This window comes from Coffea eugenioides, chromosome 10, assembly GCF_003713205.1.
Source record: "Coffea eugenioides isolate CCC68of chromosome 10, Ceug_1.0, whole genome shotgun sequence".
Lineage (NCBI taxonomy): Eukaryota > Viridiplantae > Streptophyta > Magnoliopsida > Gentianales > Rubiaceae > Coffea > Coffea eugenioides.
Window position 1 is genome coordinate 5,075,345 of NC_040044.1, and position 23,320 is coordinate 5,098,664.

At 36.1% G+C, this 23,320-nt stretch overlaps 2 protein-coding genes across 3 annotated transcripts; both read left to right on the forward strand.

The window, feature by feature from the left end:
• The first annotated feature begins 639 nt into the window (after positions 1-639).
• LOC113749315 (non-specific lipid-transfer protein-like protein At5g64080) lies at positions 640-1,160 on the forward strand. Its single transcript, XM_027293003.1, has 2 exons — positions 640-946; positions 1,057-1,160. The coding sequence occupies exons 1-2, from the start codon at positions 640-642 to the stop codon at positions 1,158-1,160; spliced, it is 411 nt and encodes a 136-aa protein (XP_027148804.1).
• A 4,024-nt stretch (positions 1,161-5,184) lies between these two features.
• LOC113748902 (acetyl-CoA carboxylase 1-like) lies at positions 5,185-19,312 on the forward strand. 2 transcript variants are annotated; one of them, XM_027292495.1, is made up of 33 exons: positions 5,185-5,485; positions 5,566-5,687; positions 6,460-6,844; positions 7,236-7,442; positions 7,531-7,692; positions 7,929-8,021; positions 8,113-8,208; positions 8,569-8,742; positions 8,921-9,014; positions 9,100-9,287; positions 9,380-9,430; positions 9,512-9,551; positions 10,271-10,395; positions 10,479-10,595; positions 10,731-10,805; positions 10,886-10,942; positions 11,169-11,273; positions 11,437-11,523; positions 11,609-11,800; positions 11,872-12,060; positions 12,231-12,341; positions 12,439-12,525; positions 12,612-12,788; positions 13,233-13,310; positions 13,401-13,523; positions 13,596-13,865; positions 13,946-14,286; positions 14,817-15,054; positions 15,182-15,534; positions 15,625-15,838; positions 16,262-16,438; positions 16,511-18,655; positions 18,743-19,312. In XM_027292495.1, exons 3-33 carry the CDS (start codon positions 6,470-6,472, stop codon positions 18,815-18,817), a joined length of 6,816 nt encoding a protein of 2,271 aa, XP_027148296.1. In that variant the 5' UTR covers positions 5,185-5,485; positions 5,566-5,687; positions 6,460-6,469; the 3' UTR covers positions 18,818-19,312. The 2 variants fall into 2 exon arrangements, with proteins under 2 accessions (XP_027148296.1, XP_027148295.1); XM_027292494.1 differs by lacking the exon at positions 5,566-5,687.
• The last annotated feature ends 4,008 nt before the right edge of the window (positions 19,313-23,320 follow it).

A 23,320-nucleotide genomic window follows, 5' to 3' on the forward strand; every position in this document is an offset into this window, starting at 1 on the left:
CAATTTATCGTAATTATGAAGTAGCGACCATCCTAATTGCTCCTCTCCCTAAAACTCCTGGTTTAGTAATAGAAAGAATTAATTTACATGCTGAAGTTACGCATTTTCTCGACCCTCAAAATCTGCTAAAACCATCAAAATCTCTCCCGGGCGTGTCAATGTTTCCTTAGAATTGTCCTCTTTTTTAACCCTTACAAACAACTTACTCAAATCATCACATTTCTTCATAAGAAAATAATTTATTTCAATACAGTTGTATAAAAAAATAATTAAAAAAAACACTTTTAAATTTTAAAATTTTAAGTTTGGAAGATATTAAGAAGGTTTGTTGAGATAGGATAAAAATCACTCTTGTTTCAAGTTTTGAAGAGATAGATATGGTTATTTCAAGTATATCACAACAATATCCATTTGAATCTCAACTATACGAGATATTTTAGGATGTCTTTTCGTCTCACTATATCAAACCGCTATATTAGAAAGAATCGACCTGATTAAAATCTTACGATCTCTTCACTCAAAATACCTACACATCTTCTTCATCAACCATCAACCATCAACCATCGTATCTTCTTTACCATGGAGAAAAACATACACTTTTGGGGCATGACATATATTCTAGTTATAATATCACTTGGCATGGGCAATGCTGTGTGGACTACAGCAAAACCTGATTCGAGTGCACCATCTCCGGCCGCTGTGGACTGCAGTGAATTAATATTTGACATGTTGGATTGCATGTCTTTCCTAAACAACGGTCCATCTGATCCGAAACCTTCCCCTTCATGTTGCACGGGGTTTGAAACCGTGATAGATGCTGATGCTGAATGTGTGTGCGAAGGTTTGAAAAATGCTGCTAGTATGGGTCTTAGTGTCAATATTACAAAAGCTGCAATATTACCCTCACTTTGCCATGTTTCTGCTCCATCCATAAGCACTTGCAATAGTGAGTTTTTTTTTTTAAATATCTAAATTGGTCATGTGATTCAATGTGAGTTTTTTTTTTTTAATTTATTATTTTTGCTAATTCTTGATAAGCTATGTTTTTAATTGCAGTGTCGATTGCTCCCACACCATCTAATCCTATACCATCACCTTCTACACCATCTCCTGGTATGTTTTACACCATCTCCTGGCATGTTCTGGTATGTAAAATATAGTAGTGTTTTTTCTTCTTGGTGACATTTAAATATAGTAGTGATTCTGTCTAGGCATAAATATTTGATGTACTATCTATCACTTGTCCATATTTGTATCAATTTGGGTATCCTTTCAATTGCTTGTGTATCAAAACTCTCAACTCTCAAGAAATATTACTAGTGATTTAGTTGGTAATTTAGCTGCCAAACCCAAAGGATGATTTAGATTAGAGGGTGAAAAGAGGAATAAGACTCATTGCTCTTCTTTTAACATATTTGTTAAATTTATTACTCTCAATTACTTGTGCAGCCGTACCACCCACCGCTAGTCGCCCGAAAACTTCGCCGCCGACAACTAACCCACCGACAAATAATCCTCCGACATCAGCTCCAATAGCATCACCACCATCGGGCGGGGGAAATTCTCCAGCTATTGCACCATCTTCCCCTAGTTCTAGTTCAGGAACAACCATTAGCATCATGTCAATTTTTATGTTTTCTGCTATCACGGTTGTTGGTTCCTTTTCTTTTTTAGCAGTGATTTCTTAGAATGAGCATTGTTGCAACTCATTTTTATCTATTTTTAGTATAGTTTAGCTATTTTTTTTCGTAGTTTAGTTGAGCTTAGTAGTCAAGACCCTAATGTCTAATCTTTTATTTTCTAGTTCGTCTTGTCTATTTCTTTACTTCTTGTTTATATTACAGCAAAATATACAAATCTGTTGGACAGCAAATAAATAAAAAGGCCACCTAACATAGCAGCAAATGAAAAAGGCCACCTAGTAGTATTAGTTATTATTACAATCTGTTGATAAGGAGTCTGTTGATAAGGACCAATGTTATCCTAACAGCCTCTTGATTTAGTTTTGAAAAATCAAAATAATTTACTCTAATTTTGTTATACACCATATAAAAAGTATCAGGTCCCTATTTTCCTAGAAAACAAAAAAAAAAAATCATTTTGAACAACACAACATCGGAGGAGATAATGAATAATTATGTGCATCAAAGAAAGTAAGATTAGATCATTAATGGTATTGTAGGACCTTGAGATAATGATATCACAGAGTCTTGTCAAGGTTTTCAAAAATTAGGAAATCATATGTTAACTTGTCTTGGAATATGCAAAATTCGTTCTTATCAAGATCGTAGGATGGTTTATATATGATCAATAAATGCAATCTATTGACACTAGTCTGTTTTCAGCCAATAGTTCATAAAAATAAGTAAAGTGAGGTAGAAAATGCAATTTAACTAAAAATAATAGTTTCTTTAGCTCAAATTTATACTAGTTGTTAACATGATGTACTAATACTAGCAAAGTTTACCTACTATAATAAACTTAATTCGTTTTTAAAGGAAAATTAGAAAAAAAATGATATGAATAATTTAACTTGATCAAATATATATCTGTTCAAGATCCATCCTAAATTTCCATTAAATCTTTTTTTCCAACAGAAAAGTCTTTGGTTTGAGTTTGAATTATTGTAACTTTATCTATTCTTGGTAATTTAGAGTTAATGTTTGAATTAGAAGATCAGATTATAAAGAAGACATTATTGCCTTTGTTCTTTTAATCATTCCTTGATTTTCTCCTGGAAAAAAGTTAAATGATACGTCAATCCTCCTAAAGGTAGCAAGTTATGATTGTTAATTAGTTTCTTATTTGTGCAAGTGATGATGCTTTTACAAGTATGTGATTATGCATTACATATTTGTCCCCCATTTCTTTTATTGTGAGGGAGAGGGAGGAGGCAACTACTAAAACTTAAGTGAAGTATTACCCAACTTTTAAGGGTAATTCATGAACTAAAGGCCCGGGGGAGGGACAATTGCCCACCCTCAAGATAATGTTGCTCCGCCCTGACTCAAATTTAACAAAGTACTCCCTCCGTCCCACTTTAATAATCATGTTTCTTTTTTCACACAGTTTAAGAAAAAGTAGTTAACTTTGTTGGAAAAGTAAATTTAGATTGCTATTTTTCTAAAATACCCTCACATTAAATATGGTACAATTTTATGGGAATTTGAATTGATGGTAAAAAAAGAATCAACTCTCATTAAATGTGGTAGGTTTATAGTAACAACTACTTACATTGAATAAGGGTATTTTAGAAAAATTAAAATACAACTACATTCTTCAATTGGAAAGTGGACTATAATTTGGGACAGATGAAAAAGGAATACATGACTATCAAAATGGGACGGGAGTATATTATTAAAGTGATCAAGGGAAAACTTCTCAAGAAAGAAAAAAATTTTAGACCTTACAGTTGCCTATGAAATTCTTATGAGTCGTCTACCAATACATTTCCCCGGTGAAATATGAACACACATGTTTATTGACCTAGATTTTACCTATGAACTAATCGGTGTTTGCGACCATGGCTTGTTAAATGAGGATGTAACTTCGAGAGACTGTTGCACCGTGCCGTGTGCCATCAAGTTTTCATGACCTGAAGAATTGAAATATCCACGTAGTTTAATCCAGCAACAGAAAATGACAATCAATAATATGACTGATGCAAAAATAGGTGAGGAATGCATGCCTCTACCCAACCCCCAACCATAACCGAACACCAATGCAACAAATTTAATACCCACTCTTTTTTTATTGGTGGATCATACAACGCACATTCAGTCACCTACACACTTCATCATCTCTGTGTTTTTATTACTACATTTCTTGTTATATCAAGAAAGGCAGGTATTCTATTTTGTGATCAGAATGAATAGTTGGATATCAACTAAGAAAGGTAAAAACAAGTATGACAACTTCCGCCTTTATACCACAATCACAAATACACTAATACAGGGCAGGATAAACGAATAATTGGACAAACACTAAATTCTTCTTTCTTTTTTCTATCTATACATAAAACGAGAATGGTTGGTTGGTCGACTACGGCACCCAACACTCGGTCAACAATCCAAACGAGCCAATCCCCTGGAAAACTCAAAACGCCGCCACCCCTGCCTGCACCTGTATTTCACGATATTTGTATATTTTAAGTTAGCTACCTTAGTTTAATTAATAAAGAAAATAATTAATTTTTTATACACTGACAATATATACACTATCACTATTGGATACTCCCTCTGTTCCATTTTGATAGTCCTAGTTTTTTTTTTTTTCACAAAGTTTAAGAAAAAGTAGTTAATTTTGTTGGAAAAACAAATTTAGATTGCTATCTGTCTAAAATACCCTTACATTAAATAAAGTTGATTTTTCATATATCAATATGTTTTGGAAAATCTAAATGCATTAAATGGGGTTGGTTATATTCAATACTAACAATCTATATTAAATAATGTGTAGTTTATAGCAATAACAACTTATATTAAATAAGGGTATTTTAGAGAAATTAAAAGACAATTACATTTTTCAATTGGAAAGTGGATTACAATTTGGGACAGATGAAAAAGGAAAACAGAACTATCACCGTGGGACAGAGGAAGTATATGATAATTCATCTGAATTTAAATTTAAAATTCATATATTATTCATGTGTAATGCATCTAACTGTGACAGTGTATACACCGTCATTGTATATAAAATTTACTCAAAAAAATTGATTTGAAATTTTTACTAAGAAAAAAAAAGAAAAGACTTTGTCATAGGAAGTATCAACCTCGAATCCTACAACCTCCTTCGTGTACTAAAATATTACTAACAGAAGTAATCTGTTAAATTATTTTTACAGATGGGCCTTTAGGATCGTCTGTTACTCAAACTGGTACATAAAGATTTTGACTTTTCACACGTTGAAAGACAAGTACTAAAATTTTTCCATTGATTCATAAAAATGTAGAAATTGGACAGAAAATGATAGAGGAGTGCAGGACTATAGGGGTGGGCATGGGGGGTAGGTGGGAGCTACTACAAAGATTGGAGGAGGGGAAGGGAAACCTTTTGTTTGCAGGCGGAAGAGGCAGGTAGCCATGTACCACGTGCAAAGAGGGTTTCAATTTTTCTCTCATTTAAGGACCCTTTTGTGAATGAACCCATCATCATCATGATCATCATCATACATACATGAGTATTTAAGACACTCAACCAACCTAAACCAACCCAAGACCAAGAACCTTTTAGTACCAGTGCATTGTCATCACCACCCCATCTGTCCCTCCTCTCTCTTGAAGCATCACAAATTTTTAAATTTTAATTCAACTACGTAGAATTTGACTGCATCCCAGACTTGTGCTTTCGCCTTCTGGTGTCTGTAGAAGTTTTCAGTGCATTTCAACTCCAATTCTTGAAGATAATGCTACCCAGAAGCCAATTAGATTGAATTGTTTGACTGTCCGTTTCTCAAAGTTTGGAGCTTTTTGGGCGGGTTTTTAAGGTCAGTCTCCTCAATTCAAATCTTTCTTTTGGCAGATTTTAGGCTGAGAACTTATGTATTTCTATAAAATTCATATGCAGTAAGTGTCTTGTTCTGATTTGGGTTCTACTGTTTTGCTGGAAACTTAGCTCAAATTGTCTCCGAGTATTGGGGAATAAAGAGAGTTCTCAACTTTGTCGTTGTTAGTTGCATTTACGGGATGGTATTGCTTCTGTGAATTTGAATACGTGATATGAACACCCAATTAGCTCAATATGATACTTATGTTTGTTTGAATTTTCTGCTATAGTGTTTATACGTGGATCATTTGCTTGTGTGATATCGAATAGCTGCATTTAATCAATGAGTTTTGACGTTATCAAGTGGCAGTTCTGGTATGATGCTGCTGAACGTAAAGAATGGATTCTGTTGATGACTCTTCTCCATTTCAACATGGCTGTTCTTTTCAATTGGAGCAATAATTTGTAATATAAAGTCAGAAAGTAATAAAATTTGCTTGACATGTTTTTTGTCATATTTAAAGTTGCTTTTTCATGAGCTTCGTATTGCTTTGCTGCATTTGAACAAGTTATGGATTATTATTTTCCTTTTGATGTAGAGAGAGAGATGGATGCAAGCAGACAAGTTACTCAAATTTATTTTCATCCATCCACCACACACAGGCACTATCAAAGAATAGGGTGAAGGCTAGGATCGTACTTTCCATACTTCCTTAAGAAATTGGAGAGTAGCTTCTATGCCTTTGAATCATAAATTTTAGTTCGTAACTTCTAAAATGTGTAATACCTTTCTAGATATAAACAAGTCCTATACCAACTTGTTTCGTGAATATAGATTGTGTGTTTTTATTTACCAAGTGTTGGTGGTTTAATACAATGTCATTAATGATCTGAATGAAGTTGATGAAGGCTAATTGTGTGCCTTGTAATGATATTTAACCTTGCAACAGCTTTTTTTTTTTTGTCCCATTTCAGGTGGTGCAGCATGTCAGAAGCCCAAAGGCAGCCTTTGGTGGGTGGTACCAATCACAGTAATGGGTACATGAATGGTGCAATATCATTTAGGTCTCCCAGTACTGTGTCTATTGTTGATGAATTCTGTCGTGCACTTAGTGGAAAGAGACCAATCCATAGTATCTTAATCGCAAACAATGGAATGGCTGCTGTTAAGTTTATAAGGAGTATCAGAACATGGGCTTATGAGACATTTGGCACAGAGAAGGCAATATTGCTAGTTGCAATGGCTACACCGGAGGACATGAAAATTAATGCAGAGCATATACGGATAGCTGATCAATTTGTAGAAGTACCTGGTGGAACCAACAATAATAACTATGCCAATGTTCAGCTTATAGTTGAGGTTTGTACCTATCTTTTTGTTTCTTAGCTTAAAATAGTTTATCATACAAATCGAGGAACGCATGATAAATGTGTTTATATGCAACCTATCTACGTTGAGACACTTCAAGAACTGCTGAATGGTTAGTCTGATAGCTAAATGAGCTTAATGGTGTCCCATCATTTGCAAAATTATGGTTTTCAAAGTGTTTCTTTCTTCAGAGTTCTTGAACTCTGGGGTTCTCAAGGTGGAGGAATGAGGAAATAGAATCAGGGGAGTACCTAGATGATCTTGATGTCTTTTGAGATGAAATGGATTTTTGGTAAATGTCAGGTGATTTAGAGATTTTTTTTTGTGATGAGTATCAAAAAATCTAAATTTCTGATGAGCAATTTAACTTCTTTGTTTCTAGATGGCAGAGATTACACATGTAGATGCAGTTTGGCCTGGATGGGGTCATGCATCTGAGAGTCCCGAACTGCCAGATGCTTTGGGTGCAAAAGGCATAATATTCCTTGGGCCTCCTGCCACATCTATGGGTGCTTTGGGAGATAAAATTGGTTCATCACTGATTGCACAAGCTGCTGAAGTACCTACCCTTCCATGGAGTGGTTCTCATGTAAAGTCTTTTGTACTCTGCCTCATAAGCTCTGCTCTTCTAATGTCTGACCTGGTATTGTGTATAATAAATGGTATCTGCCTTTTAGGTGAAAATTCCTCCAGAAAGCTGCTTGGTCTCTATTCCCGAAGATATATATAGTGAAGCTTGTGTTTACACCACAGAAGAAGCAATTGCTAGTTGTCAAGTTGTGGGATACCCTGCAATGATTAAGGCATCTTGGGGTGGTGGTGGTAAAGGCATTAGAAAGGTTTGTTACCTAATATTACAAATGATGCAGTGATCCCTTTTTTTGAGTTTTAGGTCTCGAATAGTTATTTTGTGTAGCTAATTTTGGTCATAAGTACCACTTCCTTTCTAGTGATTTTTGAAATTATGGTGAAAAGATTAGTGAATTTCTATCTGCAAGCAACAAGGTTGACACTCTATTGCCATCTCTTCTTCTAACATCATTAATCAATAGTAAATTGCCATTTTGACTTATAGGTCCATAATGACGATGAAGTTAAGGCACTGTTCAAGCAAGTACAGGGTGAAGTTCCAGGATCCCCAATATTTATTATGAAGGTTGCTTCCCAGGTAATATTTTCTTCCACATAATGTGATCTTGATGCTTAAGTTTTAATCTTTAGAAGTCATTCTAACATCGGAGGCTGTTTCTTGCTATTAGAGCCGGCATTTAGAGGTCCAATTGCTCTGTGATCAGTATGGCAATGTTGCAGCTCTTCACAGCCGTGATTGTAGTGTTCAAAGGAGACACCAGAAGGTGCGCTTGTACTTTTCTTGACTTCTGATCTGTATCTCTTTGTTTTTTGTGACTCAGGTTCTCTAACTTTCCTAGTAGTTTACAAGTATATATGTGAGTTAATTGAACATGTCTTTCTTTGTCTATTCAAACAAAGAGTAATCAGTCTTTAAAGCAGCATTATAACATCAGGTCTGTGTTATAAATTTGAAACTCAACTTTGTAATATTCAGGTCCACCTGTAAAGTATTGAGAAAAGAATTTGGAGTACTTCATTTGCATTTGACGTAAGGAAAACATTTTAGGTTAATAGATAATTGTCTGAAACACTGGGAGTCATTTGGAATATGAAAACTAACTATTACTTTTTCCTGTTGTCAGATTATTGAGGAAGGCCCAATAACTGTAGCTCCTTTAGAGACTGTGAAAAAACTTGAGCAGGCTGCTAGAAGATTAGCCAAATGTGTTAATTATGTAGGAGCAGCAACTGTTGAGTATCTCTACAGTATGGAAACTGGGGAGTACTACTTCTTGGAGCTCAATCCACGGTTACAGGTTTGACATACTTTCATGTATCATTATTTCCCGAGTTTCTCTTCTAAGATTTGATTTTCTTGTTTATTCTTAAATGTCAACTGTGGCTTAAATCTGATAAGATCTTAGATTTCAAATGTGGCATATTGGGGCTTTGGCAGTTAGGTTTCCTGAATGTTACTGTATTCTTGATATTTAGGTGGAGCACCCGGTGACTGAGTGGATAGCTGAAGTAAATCTTCCTGCAGCCCAAGTCGCTGTTGGGATGGGTATTCCTCTATGGCAAGTTCCAGGTTCAGTACAAAATTACCTAAGTTTATAAAAGGTCTTCATGTCATTTATCTTTCTCAATTGGATTCCTGATAGTAATTTTACCAGAAATAAGGCGTTTCTATGGGATGGAGCATGGTGCTGGATACGATGCTTGGAGGAGAACATCAGTTGTTGCTACTCCATTTGATTTTGACCAGGCAGCGTCTACAAGGCCGAAAGGTCATTGTGTTGCTGTTCGTGTTACAAGTGAGGATCCTGATGATGGTTTTAAGCCTACCAGTGGGAAAGTACAGGTTGGAAGTGATAGATTTTTGGTAGTTACATACATACATACATATATAATCCGATTTGGTATAACAGTAATATTAAATTAAATTTTCTGCAGGAGCTGAGTTTTAAAAGCAAACCAAACGTGTGGGCATACTTTTCTGTCAAGGTACTTCTTAGAAATTTAAGACACTGAAGATTTTTCTTATATGTATCAATGGTTGACTGACTAACAACATAATTCTTGCAGTCTGGAGGAGGTATCCATGAATTTTCTGATTCTCAATTTGGTAAGTCAAAGCCTTCTGAGGCTGTCTAGTGTAACAGAACTGCACATGCACCCTAGTGGGTGAATATGTTTTGCCTGCATTGTAATGTGTGTCGAAATTATTAGACTGATTTTGAATGCTGTCAAGAGTCATAATGCTCATAATTTAACCCAAAGTAAATAAAATCCCAATTTTCAATTATGTCTTTGAGGAGGATGAGATCATTTCATGCCTATAAAAGCCTGAGTCTTGTGTAAGAATTTAATGTTTGATTACAAGCCTGACTCTATCAGTTATTTCTATGGATATCACGTTGAACTATATGAGAACACAGAAAAGGTCACCATGTTAGCTGGTATGAATAAACCAGTGGCCGATGGTTCTGTCTAACTCACCAAAGCCTTGTAGAGTTGATGTTCAAACAGTCAAGAGAACTTGCGAACTTTCAATTTTTGTATGGGCTCTTTCTGGCTGACCTGATTCAGGTCTTTCAGTCTTTTGTTTGTAAGTCCATATGGTACAATGAGAGAACTGTCCATCCCTTAGATTTTCTGAAGGCCTTGTAATCTGTTTATTCTGTTTAGTGCTTGTTTTATCGAATGTATATAAATTGTCTAAAGCTGTAGGATCGTAATGGAAATTTTTACCTCAAATTTTTTCTTTCACATATTATCCATCTGAAACGAAGGGCATTTTTTTGTACTTTTGAATATAAATTAAGTTGTTTCATTATCTTCCAGGACATGTTTTTGCATTTGGAGAGTCAAGAGCCCTGGCTATTGCAAACATGGTTCTTGGGTTGAAGGAAATACAAATTCGAGGAGAGATTCGTACAAATGTCGATTACACAGTTGATCTATTACATGTAAGTCTTTTTGAAATGGAATTATCTGTTTTTCTTTTAAGTCAACTGAATAGATGGTAGTGAATATTTTAGTGATTTTGTAGGCTTCAGATTATAGAGAGAATAGAATCCACACTGGCTGGTTGGACAGTAGAATCGCAATGAGGGTTAGAGCAGAAAGGCCACCTTGGTATCTGTCTGTGGTTGGAGGTGCTCTTTATGTAAGTGTTCCTTTCAAATGCTTAGTATAAAGATGTTGAAGGTTTATTTGGAGAATATATTTTCTGAACAACATCTTCATCATTCCTCTGTATTTTATTTATTTATTATTATATTTTTTCCTTGTTCAAATTCAGAAAGCTTCTGCTAGTAGTGCAGCTGTGGTTTCAGAATATATTGGTTATCTTGAAAAAGGACAAATTCCTCCAAAGGTACCTGCCTATCCCACTTTTTTAGTTCGAGCATGTACATCTTCTTTGTTTCATCATTGATGGCTATTTCCTACTTGCAGCATATTTCACTTGTCAACTCCCAAGTTTCATTGAACATTGAAGGAAGCAAGTACATGGTGAGTATTGCGTTACAGCATGACAAAATTGCTAGGTCATTAACATCGACCTTGAGTTATCTGATAAGAGTGATGCAAAAAGGGTGGATAGGCTTACATTTGATCTCTTTAAATAGTTCAGGAGAAAAGAATGTGATATTTCTTCCTGCCAATTTCTCTTTTATTTTTGACTCGAGGTTTTATTTTTATTTTTTCCACCTTCTTGTAATCTCTGGTTGTTTCTCAGATAAGTATGGTTAGAGGTGGACCAGGAAGTTACAAATTGAGGATGAATGAATCAGAGATTGAAGCAGAAATACATACTTTGCGGGACGGAGGTTTATTAATGCAGGCAAGGATTCTTGTTAAACATAGTGCTTTAATACGACCCTTGCATTGGCTACCCACCATATTAGCACTGACTTATTACCTAGTGCATGGATATATGAGTTGGATGTTGCAAATGGTTTTTACTTGGCATGATACTTAATGTATTGCATTTTGAAATGTCTCAGCTGGATGGGAACAGTCATGTTATATATGCGGAGGAGGAAGCAGCTGGGACTCGCCTTCTAATTGATGGGAGGACTTGCTTGCTTCAGGTACCAAAATCTAATTCTACTTTCTTACAAAATGTTTGATTTCTCATGACTTGATAGTGGAGGTCTATTTTCCGGTTGTCTCCAGAATGATCATGATCCATCAAAGTTGGTAGCAGAGACACCATGCAAGTTGCTAAGGTATTTGGTTGCTGATGGCAGCCGTGTTGATGCTGACACGCCTTATGCAGAGGTTGAGGTCATGAAGATGTGTATGCCCCTTCTCTCACCTGCCTCTGGAATTATCCATTTCAAGATGTCGGATGGTCAAGCTATGCAGGTAAACCAATTGTACATAGAAGTCTCTTTTATTTACTTCCCCTTGTCATTAAAACTCTATTTTATGGGTAGGCTGGTGAACTCATAGCAAGACTTGACCTGGATGATCCTTCTGCTGTAAGAAAAGCAGAACCTTTCCATGGGAGTTTCCCAGTTCTTGGACCACCAACTGCTATCTCGGGAAAAGTTCATCAAAGGTGTGCTGCAAGTTTGAATGCAGCTCGGATGATTCTTGCAGGATACGAGCATAACTTTGGTGAAGTAAGAAGTCTTTTGGCTTTATGGAAAAGGAATATTTTAGTTGTATTATGACTAGTATTTGCTAGGCCTTCATCTAATAGATCCATCTTCTGGGCTATATGGAGAAGAAATATTTTATATAGGTTTGCTAAAATGTATGGTTTTCCTAATCATATTCATGCACATTACAGGTGGTTCAGAACTTGTTAAGCTGCCTGGACAATCCTGAGTTGCCTTTCCTTCAATGGCAAGAATGCTTTGCTGTTCTGGCAAATCGACTTCCCAAGGAGCTTAGACATGAAGTAAATGCCCTATTCTTCTGTAATCATGTTTTCCCAAATGTTAGTACCTGGTTGCTCTTCTGGATCTTATTTGCTTCTAAATTACAAACTTTTTTAGTTGGAAGCAAAATACAAGGAGCATGAAGGTATCTCGAACTTGCAGAATGTTGACTTTCCTGCAAAAATTCTCCGAGGTGTAATTGAGGTTGGTCCTTTATCAGAAACTTGACATCCTTCAACGGCTTATATTTTGTCTGTCATTCATTTGTTCATTTATTGTTTTCAATCTAGGCCCACCAAATGTCCTGCCCTGACAAAGAGAAAGGAGCTCAGGATAGACTAGTTGAACCATTACTCATTCTTGTCAAATCTTATGAAGGTGGAAGAGAAAGTCATGCCCGTGTTATAGTTCAATCTCTGTTTGAAGAATATTTATCTGTTGAAGAACTATTTAGTGACAACATCCAGGTTTGTTCTTTTGGAACAGAAGTTTATTTAAGATTAACATTAATATCCTGCTTTCTCCCATAAAGACAAGCATTGCATTGGCAATGTGAGACTTGCATGAAATATACAGTCTTTCAGTTATATATTGGTTAGCCTTTCATATATTATATACGGGAAACTGATATAATCAAGCTTTCTTTCAGCTCTGCTTCAGTTCTTCCTGCCCCCAAAACACAACCCCCATCAGAAGAATAGGGAAAATTGAAAATTATATGAAAAACAGTTTGGTTGCCACCTTTCCAGTATGCATCATTTTTGGCAATCTATGCTTTGCTGGTCTCTGATTGTCTTTGTGATCCAAAGCTGAAAGAATAAATCATGAGAAGCTTGCTTGAAATGTCAGATATCCACCCTTCTATTTTCACCCTTAGTCAGTATCAAGTTCCAATGCATTTTCCTTTGCAGGCTGATGTAATTGAGCGGCTTCGCCTTCAGCATAAGAAAGATCTGTTGAAGGTTGTGGACATTGTTCTTTCTCATCAGGTATATCGGAAATACTGAATTGGTATACTGTGCTTGTTTCTGGCGGTCTGTCATTGTAAAGGATTGTTCCTAAACCATGCGACCTTTCAGGGTATCAAGAGCAAGAACAAGTTGATATTGCGTCTCATGGAACAACTTGTATATCCAAATCCTGCTGCATACAGGGATAAACTAATTCGTTTCTCAACGCTCAATCATACCAATTACTCTGAGGTTGGACTTCAACTCACTTAATATGCAAGACATGAAAGATTCAAGAATCTGAACCTTAATGTGCTTTTGCAGTTAGCTTTAAAGGCAAGTCAATTGCTTGAGCAAACAAAGTTGAGTGAACTTCGCTCTAACATTGCCAGAAGTCTTTCTGAGTTAGAAATGTTTACTGAAGATGGTGAAAACATGGATACTCCAAAGAGAAAAAGTGCCATAAATGAAAGAATGGAGGCACTTGTAAGTGCTCCTTTAGCAGTTGAAGACGCTCTAGTTGGTCTTTTTGATCATAGTGATCACACGCTTCAGAGGAGGGTTGTAGAAACTTATGTTCGTAGGTTGTACCAGGTACTATAGCTCAACTTCTTGTTTTTTCCCTACATAAATTTTCTTCACTTTGCTTTCTCTAACATTAACATCTTTTTCAGCCCTATCTTGTAAAAGGTAGTGTTAGAATGCAGTGGCACAGATCTGGACTTATTGCTTCATGGGAGTTCCTGGAAGAGCATATAGAGAGGAAGAACTGGTATCAAGATCAGACACTAGAGAAACCATTACTTGAGAAACATAGCGATAGGAAATGGGGAGCCATGGTTATCATCAAGTCTTTCCAGTTACTGCCAACAATTTTAACTGCTGCACTAAGGGAAACAACACACAGTCCGCAGACAACAACATCCAAGGGATCTATTCTACCAGCTAGCCATGGTAACATGATGCACATTGCATTGGTGGGCATTAACAACCAGATGAGTATGCTTCAGGACAGGTAACCAAACATCTCCTTTCCATTACTCGCTGCGTTGCCAGTGACACAATGGGAAAAAAAGAGAGGATGCAAGTTTGCTAAAATTTTCTTGACTTGAGCACATGTGAAATGGAAGACTTGCAAGCATATGGTGCAGCCAAATGGTGTTGATTCAGCTAACTTAATTAATCTATTAAGTTTTTTGATTCATCAGGAGGTATAGGCAAATGATGACCTCAAATTGGTGCTTTTACCTATCTGAGAAAACATTTTAGTCCTTAACTGTAGGTAGGCAAACTCAACATGCAGAAAGATCATTTTCTACAACACATACGAAGAAAATTATTCTCCATATGGGCAAATGCAAAAATCCTACTTAATTGATTCCTTTTTTTGCCTGAATAGTTCCCTAAACATTTTATTGGTCTGCATTTGTTACCTGACATGATAAGAATGATTTATTTATGCTCCTTTCTAAATTTGGTTAAGATTCTACTTATTCATGCTTGATGTGAATGATTATTCTTATTGTGCATTTGGTTCATCTGCAGTGGTGATGAAGATCAGGCTCAAGAAAGAATAAACAAGTTGGCAAAAAAATTAAGAGAACAAGAAGTAAGCTTTAGTCTGAGAAGTGCAGGTGTAGGCGTAATCAGCTGTATCATACAAAGAGATGAAGGTCGGGGCCCAATGAGGCACTCTTTTCACTGGTCAGCAGAAAAACAGTATTATGAAGAAGAACCTCTATTGCGCCACCTGGAGCCTCCTCTATCCACATACCTTGAACTGGTTTGTCATCGTCTTTGCCTCCAAAATTTTTGTTCTTTTTCTGCCTTTTGTTTTTAAGAATCGATGAGGAAATAGCAGAACTAATTGCTTGTTTGCAATAAATTTGACTTAACTCCCATCTGAACAGGACAAACTTAAGGGTTATGACAAAATACAATATACACCATCCCGTGACCGTCAGTGGCATCTGTACACAGTTGTGGATAAGCCTGTTCCAGTTCAGAGAATGTATCTCAGAACTCTTGTCAGGCAGCCTACATCAAATGATAGTTTAACAGTTTATCAAGGATTAGACAAGGAAAGGAGTCAATCTCCGTGGGCTATATCGTTTACATCAAGGAGCATTTTGCGGTCACTGGTGTCTGCAATGGAGGAACTTGAACTGCATGTCCATAATATTACTGTCAAATCTGACCATGCTCATATGTATCTTTATATTTTACAGGAGCAACAAATAGATGATCTGTTACCCTACAACAAGTAGGCACATTTCTTCTTGATAAGTTTCTTACAACTGAAAGCAGATCAAATATATTCAAAGAAGATCTAACTTCAAGACATTGTTTGCAGGAGGGTGGACATTAACGATGGGTGTGAGGAAGCTATAGTTGAGAAAATCTTGCAAGAGCTGGCACATGAGATTAATACATCTATTGGTGTGAGAATGCATCGTTTAGGTGTTTGTCAGTGGGAGGTGAAGCTTTGGATATCATCTGAAGGAGAAGCAAATGGTGCTTGGAGGGTGGTTGTTGCAAATGTGACAGGACACACTTGTATTGTGCATGTAAGTTAGCTGCTGTGCTTCAATTGCTGTTAGCAAGTGATCAGCAATTGTCTGGAGATCTACTCGATTTTTTTTTTTAAATGACAGTTATCATAGCCTACGGGCAGAGTACAAACATCTAAAAGTTCGTAACTTTACGAGAGATGCAATGTCTGAATTTAATGAATTTATTAATAATGGTAAATTTAATCATGTAAATCGGGTAGACTTTTGCATATAGTTATAAAAATATGGTTTTGCAGTGTGAGCAGTTAGAGGCATCTTTGTCCATACATATCCTTACATTAAGTTATAATTATGTTTTTTGTTACTTGTGCAAACCGATGTGCATCTGATTTTGGGCAACAGTGGTTGCAATTAGTGTTAGATGATGAATATTGCGTAAATTAAATTAAGGTCTTAATGTTATATATCTATGCTCAGGTATACCGCGAAGTGGAAGACCCTACTGAACACAAAGTTGTCTACCATACAATAACTGAGAGGGGCCCTTTGCACGGTGTCCCTGTTAATGCATCATATCAGCCTTTGGGGGTATTGGATCGGAAACGCCTTTTAGCCAGGAAAAGCAACACCACTTACTGCTATGATTTCCCGCTGGTAAAGATTATAACTCTTGTTTCAAGATAGAAAAATCACTATGTCCTCACTAAACAACTTTTTCTTTAACAGGCATTTAAAGCTGCCTTGGAGATGGCTTGGTCATGCCAACATTTAGGGCATAAAAGGCCTGAGGATAAAGTTATCCTCGAAGTGACAGAGTTAATTTTTGCTAACACTGGAGCTAATTGGGGTACTCCTCTTGTTTCTGTGGAGCGGCAGCCTGGGCTCAATGATGTTGGCATGGTAGCCTGGAGCATGAAAATGTCTACACCTGAGTTTCCTTCTGGACGGACAATTCTTGTTATAGCAAATGATGTGACCTTTAAAAATGGATCCTTTGGCCCGAGGGAGGATGCATTTTTCCAAGCAGTGACTGAGGTCGCCTGCAGTCTAAAACTGCCTTTAATATACTTGGCGGCCAATTCTGGTGCTCGTATTGGTGTTGCTGAAGAAGTAAAATCTTGCTTCAGAGTGGGGTGGTCTGATGAATCAATCCCTGACCGCGGCTTCCAGTATGTATATTTAACTCCTGAAGATTATGCTCGGATCGGATCATCTGTAATAGCACACGAAACAAAAATGACAAATGGAGAATCACGGTGGGTAATAGATTCCATTGTGGGGAAAGAGGATGGTTTAGGGGTTGAGAACTTAAGCGGCAGTGGAGCCATTGCCAGTGCATACTCACGAGCATACAAGGAAACCTTCACCCTAACATATGTGACAGGCAGAACAGTGGGCATAGGTGCTTATCTTGCTCGGCTAGGTATGCGGTGCATACAAAGGCTTGATCAGCCTATTATCCTGACTGGTTTTTCGGCATTAAATAAGCTTCTGGGTCGGGAGGTATATAGCTCCCACATGCAACTTGGTGGACCAAAAATTATGGCAACCAATGGAGTAGTTCATCTGACAGTTTCAGATGATCTTGAAGGGGTATCAGCTGTTTTAAAATGGTTGAGCTTCATTCCTCCTTACTCAGGGGGTCCACTTCCACTGTTGCCCCCCTTGGATCCTCCAGAGAGACCTGTTGAATATCTGCCAGACAATTCATGCGATCCACGTGCTGCTATATGTGGTGCTTCAGATGGCAGTGGAAACTGGTTGGGGGGGATATTCGACAGGGACAGCTTTGTCGAAACATTGGAAGGCTGGGCAAGAACTGTTGTTACTGGAAGGGCAAAGCTTGGAGGAATCCCCGTAGGAATAGTTGCTGTTGAGACTCAAACGATGATGCAAGTCATCCCTGCAGATCCTGGGCAGCTCGATTCCCATGAAAGGATTGTCCCTCAAGCAGGCCAAGTATGGTTTCCTGATTCTGCCACAAAAACAGCTCAAGCATTAAATGATTTCAACAGGGAAGAGCTGCCACTTTTCATTCTTGCAAACTGGAGAGGCTTTTCAGGTGGACAGAGGGACCTTTTTGAAGGCATCCTTCAAGCTGGATCGAATATTGTCGAGAACCTTAGAACATATAAACAACCTGTTTTCATATACATACCTATGATGGGTGAGCTCCGTGGTGGAGCATGGGTTGTTGTGGATAGTAAGATCAACCCTGACCATATCGAGATGTATGCAGAACGAACTGCTAAGGGAAATGTTCTTGAGCCAGAAGGTCTAATTGAGATTAAGTTCCGGACAAAAGAGCTGCTGGAATGCATGGGTAGGCTTGATCAGCAGCTGATTGGTTTAAAAGCAAAACTTCAGGAGGTGAAGAGCACAGAAGCTGTAGATGGCCTGCAGCAACAGATAAAGGCTCGAGAAAAACAGCTTTTGCCAGTTTACACACAGATTGCTACAAAATTTGCAGAACTGCATGATACGTCATTTAGAATGGCTGCAAAAGGGGTAGTCAGAAAAGTTGTAGATTGGGCAGATTCCCGTTTTTTCTTCTATAGAAGATTGTACCGGAGAGTTGTTGAGGACTCACTGATAAGGACAGTAAGAGATGCTGCAGGCGACCTGCTGACTTACAACTCTGCAATGGATATGGTAAAGAAGTGGTTTATGGATTCTGAGTTTTCAGGAGGTAAACCAGATGCTTGGACGAATGATGAGGCTTTCTTCTCATGGAAGGATGATTTCAGCAATTACGAAGAAAAGTTGCAGGAGTTGCGTGTGCAGAAAGTGCTGCTTCAATTAACAAAGATCGGTGATTCAGCATTGGATTTGCGTGCTCTACCTCAAGGTCTTTTTGCCCTGCTACAGAAGGTAACGTGACATAAATTCTTTCCCTTTCTACTTCTCATGTCCTACTACAGTTTTGAGGAGAGGGCTGATCTTTGGAATGCAATGCAGGTAGAAGAGCCATCCGCTAGAGAACAATTGGTTGGCGAACTACGAGCAGTGTTTAATCGATCAAGCAATTCATAACAAGTCAATAGTCGAATTTGAACACCAAAGTAAAGCTCATTTTGCTCCTTGGATGAGTTCATTGCTGATCATTAGTCTACTGAATTCCGTGCCTTAATGTCAAAAGCCCCATGATGGTGGCTTGAAATGGTTGGCGCAAGATGCAAAATGATCAAGTAGCGGTCTACTTAATTAGACGAAACTTGACAGGTTTTGGTCGTCCAAAAAATATTGAAGGGGAAAGGTAAGATTCCAAAGCAGTGAGTATAGCAAAGTGTATATAGTGTAATTTGTCTGAGAGAAATATTAGTAGTATTCCATTCTTTGACCAGAGAAGAAACAGAGTGCCATTGGCGGTGAATTTCAATTTCATTATCATCATTTCATTGTTAGTGGAACAAATTACATGTAACTGATCATAAACCATCTTTCATCTTATTACAAAGCGGTGTACTTTTAAGAAAGCCTGAGAAGCAGCAGAGTCATCAATGTAACATGCAAAGTAGTTAAAAAGTTAACTCTAATCTTTCCGTAGTTTTTGGATGCCTGTCCAAAGCACAAGGTCGTTCCTAGTATTTGTGCAGTAAAACAGTGTAGTCTCTTGCGAGACGTCAAAAGACAATGCCAGGGGTGTGCATTCGGTGCAAAAGCGGTAATTCGGTGCAATGAATTCGGTTATTCGACCTATAGAAATCTAAACCGTTTTCAATTTCGAATTGGTCATAATCGAATTCATTCCGCAACCGATTTCAAATTCGAAAACGATAATGAATTCGGTCTAACCGAATTCATCTATTAAAAAAAAACTGATTTTTTTAAAAATTATTACTGATTTGATCTCCAAATTTATTCATAATTTAACACATTACTTATGTTCTAATCATTTTGTGGTTTAATTTAATTGGCATTTATTTGATCACTTATACCTAGAATCCTTAATCAATAATTTAAGAAACACATAAAAAGTGATTAATTTAAACTAGAATAAACTTTAGACTGTATAATGATTAGTGATAATTTATGAATTTATAATTTACAATGATTAATAATAAGTAATATTAGTTACAAACTTACAAATTACAATGATTAGTGTTAAGTTATATTAGTTACAAACTTATAATTTATTTCAAATCAAAATAAAACTTATTTACTTACATATGTTATTGTGAAAGTCAATACACTAATACATTGATTTGCAATTCACATGCATTCGCTTACACTGCTTAGTTGTCTTGTCTATACTTAAAGCCTTAAGATTAGTGAATAGATAATATGAATTTTTATGTTAAATATGTAATATAAATTTAGAGCACACTAATACTTGCAAGTTACAGATTACGTATTCAAATATTCAATAATTCAAACATGAATGATCAATGATGTATCAAATTACCAATATCTAAATTCTAATTACTAATTATGTTTATTGTTTAATATTTAGTATTATACATATATGTAAATTAATTATTATCTAATTCTAGTCATGTTACTCATGTATAAAATAATAAGTAGTTATCTTATATTGTTATGTATTACTATATATTTGTATTATTATAGTCATATAACAATTAACAAATACTAAAATAATATATTGTACATTATTATATATTATTATTATTATAAGTACATGATATGATGATAATACCATATACTAATTATTATTAATAGCATTGACCTATATAATATAATAATATATTAGTAGTATATACTAATACTAAATAGTATTAATCTATATATTATATTATTTTATATACCAATTTGGTATTCGAATGCGGTAATGCGGTACCCTATTTCAATTATCGAATTTGAATGCAAAATCGGTTATTACCAAATTCATAATCTCATTACCTATTTCATACCATATTAGAATTCGGTGAATTCGGTATGTATCGAATTTGTACCAAATTACCAAATACCCGATTTCAAATTACCGAATTAAATTTGAATTCGGTATGAACCGAATTTGCTCACCCCTTGCCAAGTAACGGATTTAATGTACTTGCACTATTTGCCATGGAAAATTGAATTGCAACAAGCACTTTCCTGCAAAAATGTAATGTTTTTAACATTGACTCTTATTACTTACATTAAGAGAGAGAAGAAGAATAAAATGGTCCAAATATATGTGTTGAATGTCCACTGATGCTCATCCACTTTATATTGCATTCAAAAAAATAATTTTTAATTACTCATTGTATAAATGGAACCCAAGGTTGGGACGGTTACCAGCTTAATAGTCTCGAAATGATTTTGTCCAATTTAATAAAGGCAATAATTGGTCAAGATTACATAGCAAAGAAAATAACAACTTGGCGGTCCTCAAACGAGGAAATTTAGATTAAATTTCCTATCAATTTTTTTGCTCTTTATCTTGAAGAGCGAGTTATTAAAAATCTCGTACACCAGATACAATACAAACAATTTATGGATTGCACATAAAAAAGAATGATTAAATAACATTCATTTCTTCTTCCGTTGTTTCTTTTCTTTTTCCTTCTTCTTCTGCTCTTCCTTTTTCTTCTTCTCTTTCTCAGCTTTCCTTTTCTTTTCCTCCTCAGCTTGTTTCTTCTTCTCTTCCTTCCTTTTCTTCTCCTCTTTTTCCTTCCTCTCAGCCTCTTCTTTCTTTCTTTTTTCCTTTTCCTTCCTCTCAGCTTCTTCTCTTTTCTTCTTCTCCTTCTCCTTGGCTTTTCTCTCCTCTGCCTTCTTCTCCTTCTCTTTTTCCTTTTGTTTCTTTTTCTTCTTCATCTCCTCCAACTCTTCCTTTGTTTGCTGCTTCTTCAAGTTGAAACACATTTTGCCAGCTCCTTTTGGAATGAAATTTGCAGAAGTCTACTTCTTTCCTATGATCAAAGAACACCCTAACAAATTGTTCCGCTCAAGCCCATCATCTCATGTTCTTTATACTTTACAGTCTAGCTGCATGGGATTAGGCTGTCCCTAATCTGCGTTGTCTCATGGCTAATCCGCCAAATATTTTGCTGCCGTCCAATCCTTTTGGATTCAGGCATTTGTCTTGTTGCATGTGCACTTTTATTGCAATGAACCGTCATTTTTATCAGACCAAGAATGTTTCCACGCCAATAAACAAAAGTTGTCTAGCAAGTTCTTGTTTATTAATAACAATAACAAGAATCTATGTGCATTACACAATAAATAAACAGTACTACAAGAAGAAAACTGCAAGTATTGGTTAAATGAGCAACGCTTTCTATGCATCATCGTCGCTACTGTTTGCACTCTATAAAGAAAGAATTATTTGCATCGATCTATGTGATTTGCCTATTGAAATTTGCCCAAGTAAGAATTCCTCTTATGCAATAAGAGCTCATACAAACTAGTTGTAAAGAAACTTTAACAGTTAAAAAGTTTATAATAGATCTATAGATAATTAAAATATCAGCTTCTCACATAAATTTGGATGACTAAGATGATACAAAAAGAAAATACAACCTAGTAATGTGCTACATAGTTAAAGGTGTTAGTTATTTGATTGCCTTCTTTCAATCTTCAACGCGTAATGAAGCTAGGATTTAAGATCCACCGTCCACAGCTAAGGTTCATTGAAGATTCCTTTATGACTGGAAAATCAGTATTGCTTGGTTCTTGTAAAATAAGTTTTAGAATGTGAATCTGGAACACAGTCACTTCCCCTTGTCAATCCATATTTAAGTTGTCTACTAACTTTTGTTATCGAGTATTCAAATGCCTATGAGGGCGCTTCAAATCCTCTGTCTTGAGATCACTTTCTGTCCCATCTGTCTCGTGTTAATTTACTTATCACAGGCACACACATATGATCATGTTTTAGGTCCTAGCCATCCAGAATGGAAAATGCTACTACGTCTTTTAGTGAGAATTGAACACTCAATTTATGAGAAGAAACAAGTATCTTCTACCATTGAATTATGCACGAAGGGACAATGCTTCTTCAGGCTATAATTTTGTTAAAACCCATTTTTATTGATTGTCCTTTGTGTCTGAAAATCATGAATTATAAAACAAAAAATTCAACAAATTATTAAAGGAGAAAGAAAAACAACACCTATGTCCCATCTATGGTGTCAAGACTCTGGAGAAGTTGGTGAGTATAGTTCATGTTTACTGATAACCCACCACTAAATATTAGTACTTTACGTGGTATTGTCATAACATGAGAATTTTTTTATCAATTGGGAAACAATTACCAGGTGTACTTAGTAGTTGCTCTGGATCTACATAAAATTTTTTATAAAAATATTGAAACTTCCATCTCCCACTCTCAGAATGATATTTTTAACTAAATCCCAATGCATGAGCCCATTATTTCTGCTAATCTGGTGCATTTTTGAACATTGTGGTTGCGGAAAAAAAAAATCATAGATATCTTAATTTCTCCGAAAGCAAAATTTAAGAGATTATACAAAACGTATGCAAAATTACATAATTCACGAATTGATGATCCTTGCCTACAATTGTCCCTAAATAGGACTAGTTGGTAAACAATTCTGTGATCCCAAAACAAAATACTAGCATCCAAAACATTTC

Coding starts and splice junctions, on each gene's coding strand:
- LOC113749315 (XM_027293003.1), top strand. CDS start 640: ATGGGCAATGCTGTGTGGACTACAGCAAAACCTGATTCGAGTGCACCA. Junction 947..1,056: donor ATCCATAAGCACTTGCAATA/GTGAGTTTTTTT, acceptor TTTTAATTGCAG/TGTCGATTGCTCCCACACCA.
- LOC113748902 (XM_027292495.1), top strand. CDS start 6,470: ATGTCAGAAGCCCAAAGGCAGCCTTTGGTGGGTGGTACCAATCACAGT. Junction 9,015..9,099: donor TCCTCTATGGCAAGTTCCAG/GTTCAGTACAAA, acceptor TAATTTTACCAG/AAATAAGGCGTTTCTATGGG. Junction 15,839..16,261: donor GACACACTTGTATTGTGCAT/GTAAGTTAGCTG, acceptor ATCTATGCTCAG/GTATACCGCGAAGTGGAAGA.